An 8,697-nucleotide genomic window follows, 5' to 3' on the forward strand; every position below is an offset into this window, starting at 1 on the left:
TAACATATGGCCTACAACAAGTAGCACACAGTAGGCCTATAAACCCAGCAAAAAAAGAAACGTCCTCTCACTGTCAACTGCGTTTATTTTCAGCAAACTTAACGTGTAAATATTTGTATGAACATAACAAGATTCAACAACTGAGACATAAACTGAACAAGTTCCACAGACATGTGACTAACAGAAATGGAATAATGTGTCCCTGAACAAAGGGCAAAGGGGGGGTCAAAATCAAAAGTAACAGTCAGTATCTGGTGTGGCCACCAGCTGCATTAAGTACTGCAGTGCATCTCCTCATGGACTGCACCAGATTTGACAGTTCTTGCTGTGAGATGTTACCCCACTCTTCCACCAAGGCACCTGCAAGTTCCCGGACATTTCTGGGGAGAATGGCCCTAGCTCTCACCCTCCGATCCAACAGGTCCCGGACGTGCTCAATGGGATTGAGATCCGGGCTCTTCACTGGCCATGGCAGAACACTGAGTGTCTTGCAGGAAATCACGCACAGAATGAGCAGTATGGCTGGTGGCATTGTCATGCTGGAGGATCATGTCAGGATGAGCCTGCAGGAAGGGTACCACATGAGGGAGGAGGATGTCTTCCCTGTAACGCACAGCGTTGAGAGTGCCTGCAATGACAACAAGCTCAGTCCGATGATGCTGTGACACACTGCCCCAGACCATGACGGACCCTCCACCTCCAAATCGATCCCGCTCCAGAGTCCCGGACTCGGTGTAACGCTCATTCCTTCGACGATAAACGTGAATCCGACCATCACCCCTGGTGAGACAAAACAGCGACTCGTCAGTGAAGACCACTTTTTGCCAGTCCCGTCTGGTCCAGCGACGGTGGGTTTGTGTCCATAGGTAACGTTGTTGCCGGTGATGTCTGGTGAGGACCTGCCTTACAACAGGCCTACAAGCCCTCAGTCCAGCCTCTCTCAGCCTATTGCGGACAGTCTGAGCACTGATGGAGGGACTGTGCGTTCCTGGTGTAACTCAGGCAGTTGTTGTTGCCATCCTGTACCTGTCCCGAAGGTGTGATGTTCAGATGTACCGATCCTGTGCAGGTGTTGTTACACGTAGTCTGCCACTGCGATGACGATCAGCTGTCCATCCTATCTCCCTGTCTTAGCAATCTCACAGTACGGACATTGCAATTTATTGCCCTGGCCACATCTGCAGTCCTCATGCCTCCTTGCAGCATGCCTAAGGCACGTTCACGCAGATGAGCAGGGACCCTGGGCATCTTTCTTTTTGTGTTTTTCCGAGTCAGTAGAAAGGCCTCTTTAGTGTCCTACGTTTTCATAACTGTGACCTTAATTGCCAACCGTCTGTAAGCTGTTAGTGTCTTAATGACCGTTCCACAGGTGCATGTTCATTAATTGTTTATGGTTCATTGAACAAGCATGGGAAATAGTGTTTAAACCCTGTACAATGAAGATCTGTGAAGTTATTTTGATTTTTATGAATTATCTTTGAAAGACAGGGTCCTGAAAAATGGACGTTTCGTTTTTTTGCTGAGTTTAGATGGTAGGCTAAATAGGCCTATTTGTTTTCTCATCTGCTGCTTTGATGGCCTCCAGCAATTATGATTTGAGATCTTCAAATGTGTGATTTATGCCAGTTTCTTTCAAATAATCTGAAATAAAAGATAGGCCTTTCATGCCAATGGTTGACCTGCAGGTCAGGGATGGATGTGTATGGATGGAGCTACCTTTTCCATCCGCATGTGGGTTTATCCAAGAAAGTCACTATTTAAGATTAGGTGGTAAAGGCAACAATAGGGTAGACAAATATCATATGAACCAATGTATGTCTACTTGTCATATAGGCTAAGCTACCAGTTCTATAAAACACTCTTAGAAAAAAAGGGTTCCAAAAGGGTTCTTCAGCTGGCCCCGTAGGAGAACCCTTTTTGGTTCCAGGTACCTATTCGGTTCCAGGTAAAACACTTTTGGGTTCCATGTGGAACCCTCTGTGGAAAGGGGTTCTACATGGAACCCATAAGGGTTATACCTGGAACCAAAAAGGGTTCTTCAAAGGGTTCTCATATAGAGAAAGCCTATGGGAACAGCCGAGGAACCATTTTAGGTTCTAGATAGCACTTTTTTTCTAAGAGTCTATTGTTCTGCAGTTTAGGGTGCTGACTCTGAGGCACTTTTCTATTATTTTACTGAACCTTTATGTCCTATCGACCAAGGCCAGTTAAATTGTTGATGAAACTCTTGAATTCAAGTGAAAAGACAGGCCTGTAGCGGCACTGAATGCAAGCCTTGTTCGTCTTATTATCGGGTTAATTAAAGCTAGGATCTGACAATATCACCCGGTTGTAGAAAAACGGATTTAAATGCAATGTCTCCCGGGACTACGTGTCAAGGGCTGCTTTTCACTGAGCTCGTGCGCCTGGACGGGGTTACGATCAGAATTGACAAGAAGCAATTATTGAATTTTAGATGTTCAAAAAATAAATAAATGGTTGGAATTATTCATAAAACATCTGTAAAACATGATAAACGTAGTTAAAATACAAAGAGAAAGGCATCTGAGGCAACTCAAACCACATCTTTGTAGGGGAGAGGGATAAAACGTTCAGATCCTGAGACATTTCTAAGGATTTCATTAAAATGTACACATTGAAATGCAGAGGGGTGCTATTTGGGCTTGAGGTCAAGTGACGAACGGATTATATACTTCCTCATAATAATATTAATTAAACAATTTGCATGCTAATAAGGTAACAATTATCACGGCTTCTGTTGAGAGATTCGGGTTATTACAACACGCCAATCCGGGTGCCAAGGGTCAGGGAGTGAGTGGGGAGCGAAATTTCAACTCAGAATAACATTATGACAGCACCAGACATGGGATAAATAAAGTCGAATTAATTTTCTCTCTAGCCTAAAGAGCAGAGAGACAGAACTACTAGACCTATTTAGACAGGATTGATTCGCTTTATTCACAACACATTTCTTTACATTAGCGGAGTGGGGAAACATGGACTAGTCCTATGAAGGTCTCCGGACAAATAGCATAATGTAATAGATATGAATGGTTCGGAGCTTCCCCGCAGTAGACTATGGTCATACATTTCTGTTAACCTTTTACACAATCATAAATGTCCTCAGTTTTCACCGGAGATGAGTCTATTTTGAACTGCGAGAATAAATAACCTCTAGGCATATAAAGGTAAATATAATACAATTATTGAATATATATATATATATATGTATATATATATGTGTGTGTGTGTGTGTGTGTATAGAGAAAGAGAGAGAGAGATATAGAAAGATCAGATGACACACTGGTGCTGCACATCTAAAGCTACAATGTTTTATTTGTTTGCCTCATAAAGACAGCATTTACCTGCCTACATGAGTTCAAAACTAGCCTACCAAAAAAACGAGAACAATAACTACAAAACCGTATACACAAGAAGCTACTTTCTAAACCTGGGAAAAATTCTCACACATTTCTAAATTAAGTCTCATTAATTACAGTATAAGTGCTGGGGAATAAGGGTTCACATTTCTTCCTAATATCGTTCCTCTTATTAGCAGAAGATTAATTAGTGTGTGATGTAATTAGTAACTTAACATCTGCCTTTTTTCAATCAGCCTATCGACAGCAGGCTGAGGAGTCGATCGCCCCCTTTCATCAACATCCCGTTATATTGCACGCGAATTGGTTGTAGTCGCGAATAAGATCTGACAGCATTGGATGATAAATGTCTTTGTGTAAAATTAAGGTATTCGATTAATAGAGAGAGTAAACATTTAAAACGCCACAACATGTTTACCAAAAACTGTGACTAGACTCTCCGTCATGTTCGATGTGGGAGCGAGCGTTCGAAATTAGTCCATCTCTTTCACCTTTTACTGGGCTTCAATCTGATCACTCTCTCTTGGTAGTCCCCCGTGTAGTTGTGATGTAGTTCTTATCAAAGCCCTCCTGTCTTGTTGTGACAGCTCTGATATTGTTTATTGAGGTGGATGTCAGGTTTAATTAGCAATCGATATGGAAAGCGTTTGCAGACCGCGCCTCTGACGTCATACTCGATTACCGTTTCTCATTGGTCTCAAATTCCCAAAGCCTAGGCTAATTATTGGAAGGTTCATGTTGATAAAGTACAGCTCATCCTTCCCTCCACATCATGTCCCCTCCTCGCTGGCCACACTCACTGCATGCTTTTTAAATTCACACCACCAGCCTCCAGACGTCGTTTCCTTTTGCCTAGGAGATGATGGACAGCAGAATACTGGATCCACCTCATGCCCAGTTCGGAGGCTCTCTCGGCGGGATGGTGGGCTTTCCGTACCATCTAAGCCACCATCATGTTTACGAATTAGCCGGTCATCAACTTCAATCTGCGGCCGCAGTTCCTTTTTCAATAGACGGATTACTTAATGGTTCCTGCACAGCTTCAGTGGTTAATTCGAACCCCCTCTTGTCTGGCTGTGGTATGAATGGAGATAACCAGCAGTACAAGCTGACAGGTAAGCCAAACGAAATACAATACTTATCAAAAGGTTGGCTGTAGATCAAAGGGCTAAACAAAGAACTGAAAGTGTCTGTATATCCTGTCCTGTGTATCCTCTCCATAAAGCGTTAAAGAGGGAATCCAAATCCTAAGAAACAAAGAAGCAGTCTTCTGCTTTCAAATTAGGCTATATGCAATTCATTTCAGTGGAGAGCAGCATACGAGCTCGGCTCCAAACGTGAAACCCCCTTGTGTTGTGGCAGGGTGGGGAAAATCACTATTTCTCTATTGTTAGTAGAATGTTTATCTGAGTTATTGTTATTATTATCAGGATCAATATTGTGTGATTAATAGTATATTATTACTACTATTTTCTTACCATCGAAAACTGACATAATAGCCCAATTTATTAGACTATATTTGATTCATTTCTTTATAGACCACAGAAAAATCGTTTCCTTGCAAAAAATCATGCAGGCTACTTTTGCGTCTCTCACACACTCTCTTGTTTTGTATTCTCATGCTAGATTCGTGTGACCCAGACAAGGATAGCCCTGGTTGTAAGAGACGACGAACTCGCACAAATTTCACTGGTTGGCAACTGGAAGAATTAGAAAAGGCTTTTAATGAGAGTCACTATCCGGACGTGTTCATGAGGGAAGCACTGGCTCTGAGATTGGACTTGATAGAATCGAGGGTACAGGTAAATATCAACCATATCCACTTTTTGGCATTCACTGTTGTTGGTTTGTTATGATGTGTAGCCTAATGATTCTTAAACACTGATAGGCTGTTTGAACAAAGGAAAGTAGGCCTATTTATTCCCCATGTCTCTTACACAAATATATTACAATGGTCTATTTAGACATATGACTGTCCTGTAATTCCTGTCTCTTTGTTGTTTTGTACTGTGACCAACAACTCCACAGGGAGTTCATGTAATATAGGCACATAGAGGCCTATTATACTATGTGCAGTACGATGCCTCAATATATATATATATATATATATATATATATATGCTTCAAAACTGCAAATGAAAGCAAATCATTTTCACTATTTTAAAAAGGAAAACATTATCAAACGTGAATATTTATTTAAATAACACAATATACGATATATTTATAGCGATATAGTCTTCGAAATCAAGGGTGATACGAGCAGCAAACCGAGCATAAAGAATACCTCTGGTTCAAGGAGAAATACTTTAAATATGGCTAAGCCATGGAATGGTCAGTTCATTTGCTGTACTTGATATTAATATAAATTGTGTAGATTCAGTCGACAAGGCTATATTACTTGCACTCAAACATACTCAAAATGAATATGTCTACATACATCGACGTATGCACATTCAGTCATTCCACTTGTATATTCCAATATAAACCGATAGAACACCCAAGTATACGCATACATTTCTGAACTTGAATATTGATTCATTTTCAAGCCGTACATTTTTATAAAGGACACACTTTCCCCACATCTCTCCTCATCAGTCAAATGTCCATGCACGTGGACTTATTATTGTGATCATTTGCACTTCTGATGTCAAAAGCTCACATGTATATTGTGTTGTGCACAGAGAAAATGCTCAAAAATTGCAAAAGTGACATGCCAAATATAGGACTAAACCAGCGTTTCTCAAACTCGGTCCTCGAACCCCAAGGGGTGCACTTTTCCCCCCCCTAGCAATACACAGCTGAAATAATCAACTAATCATCAAGCTTTGATCATTTGAATCAGCTGTGTGGTGTTAGGGCAAAATCCAAAACGTTGACCCCTTGGGGTCCCGAGGACCGAGTTTGGGAAATGCTGGTCTAATTCTATATTTGGCATGTCACTTTAGCAATTTTTAGGTAGTTAGTGTTGGGGGAAATTTGAGTATTTGTAACTATATTAAACCATTTATTATTATGCATTTGATTGGGACACATGGGCCCATCATAAGCGAGATATATGTTTTTATGGAGCATTTTCCAGATCAGACAGACAGCATTTAACTTTTAATTGAATAACGAAGAAGGCATAAGCACACGGAATAATTGTAGGCCTAGTCGAATTTGAAAATAAATATGCTTATTTTTGTCATCGCATCTGATAATAAACAATTGTAGGCCTACAAGCAAGAGCCATTGCTCTTTGGTTTTGTGTAATTTGGAACCACCTACAAAATATTATTCCAATGGTTCACACAAATATTAGCCTAAATTATTATTAGGCCTATGTATTTTTTTAAGGAAGTGGACTTCTTTTTGAACATGATTTGTTTCTCTAATATGCAGGTATGGTTCCAAAATCGTAGAGCTAAGTGGAGGAAAAAAGAAAACACAAAGAAGGGTCCAGGGCGACCAGCTCACAACTCCCACCCAACAACATGCAGTGGAGAGCCCATGGACGCGGAGGAGATCGCCAGGCGAGAACTGGAGAGGATGGAGAAGAAGAAGAGGAAGCAGGAGCGAAGACTGTTGAGGTCCCAGAATAAACTTTTGTCAGGGGACCTATTTCACACCCCAGGATCTGACAGTGACAGCGGAGTGTCACAAGTGACAGACAGTGAACAAAATCCACATTGTGACTCTGTAGGCCGAAACCAAACCCAATCGAGCTGTGACCAAACACCACAAACCCTCCAGAACCAAAGACACTTGAACCAAGATGCTGGTGGATCCGAGCTGGACTCGTCCGACAGCAGTCAACAGTCAAGCATGTGCACCAACAGCAGAGCCTCCACCCTTCAGAAACTGAACCCATTCAGCGTAGAAAGCCTTCTATCCGACTCCAGACCAAGGCGCAAACCGAACATAGATGGATTTTCTGTCTTACCCTCTTCGCGGCCTTTGATAGGGAAAGGACATTTCTTACTCTATCCTATCACCCAGCCGCTTGGATTCATTGTTCCTCAGACTGCTTTGAAGACAACACCACCAGACTCAGATACTGACAACTCCCCACAAAGAACCCCAGTGAATGACAGCAGCTTATCTGCCAATACTGGACATAAAAACCACAAGGAGTCCAACAATCTCAACGACGCGACAGCAATCAAAGTACAGGTCAACTTTACCGCGAAAAATACTAGTTCCCCACAGAACAGCCCAGGCCATGTTGCCTTTTCCAGTAGCAACTGTAGTCAGCCTTCAGCCAGTTGTAGTGCAACATGTTTCCAAGATGATGATGATTCAAAGTATCTGCCATTAGACAAACAAGAGCAGTCTGTAAAAGACTACCCAGAGACTTCCGAGTCTGTGACAACCAACTGTCAACCAGAGACAAAGACAGAGACTCAAGATGTCGGTATGGAATAATAGACCTATAGGTGAGAAAAAATATTGATAGCGTCAACAACACCTTTCATTTGCCCAAAGCTCAATCACGTCTTAGAATATAAACTCTCATTTTACAGATGACATATATAGCCTATTTTCTGATGATGACGGGTTATAACTGTGTGTGTGTGTGTGTGTTTGTTGCGTGCGTGCGTGTATATGTGCACGTGTGTGTGGTGGTGGTGGTAGTAGTACTAGCCCCCCTGTGTAACAAACTGTAAAAATACATAAAACCCACAAAAATCTTCAAAGGCTGTAAAAAAAGTATTATAATATTTATATATGTAAGGTTTTCATAAATAAATCGATTGTATACAATACATCCAAACCGTGTGAGATCTTAAATAGCCCGTATAGTGGGTATAGGTAGCGCTTTCTGCTAAAATCTGATGTTGTATTTTGTGTATTGCTTTAACAAATTTATTCATCTATAAGCCTCACTGAAATGAGGTTACGAGCCGGAGGCGAAAGGACCCGCTCGACTCCTGCAGAGTTTTGATATGAAAGTAATTATTTTCCCGGTGGCTACTGCAGGGATTCAGTTTATTTTAGCCCAAAGGGTTATTATACATTACCGATTTCTAGTGATATGAAATCACATAAACTTCCAAGAATAATAGAATTAGCATGAAAGGCTGGGGTGTCAAATTGAAATAGGAAAATAATAGCCCCGGCAGCTGGGAGTGTGTTTGTGCATATTGGATAGGAGATGGGAATTCGTGGGGCGGAATTTTCATGAGCTTTTCACTTTGTCAGGGCCCTTGTAGCCGGCTATATTAAGATAGATGTTCGATGATATCCCTCATTGTTCTGTCGCTTACATTGATGTTTCTGTGTTATCAGCCTATTGATCATGCGTCGGCTGTAATAGGACGGGCGAAGCAAACGTGCC

The 8,697-nt window shown here is 41.5% G+C and overlaps 1 protein-coding gene across 1 annotated transcript; it reads left to right on the forward strand.

Annotated features, from left to right (window-relative positions):
• The first annotated feature begins 3,500 nt into the window (after positions 1-3,500).
• Positions 3,501-8,127, forward strand: LOC106607339 (homeobox protein unc-4 homolog). The gene is made up of 3 exons (XM_014204209.3): positions 3,501-4,495; positions 5,007-5,182; positions 6,762-8,127. Exons 1-3 carry the CDS (start codon positions 4,240-4,242, stop codon positions 7,782-7,784), a joined length of 1,455 nt encoding a protein of 484 aa, XP_014059684.3. The 5' UTR covers positions 3,501-4,239; the 3' UTR covers positions 7,785-8,127.
• The last annotated feature ends 570 nt before the right edge of the window (positions 8,128-8,697 follow it).

This window comes from Salmo salar, chromosome 06, assembly GCF_965601325.2.
Source record: "Salmo salar chromosome 06, fSalSal1, whole genome shotgun sequence".
Classification (NCBI taxonomy): Eukaryota; Metazoa; Chordata; class Actinopteri; order Salmoniformes; family Salmonidae; genus Salmo; species Salmo salar.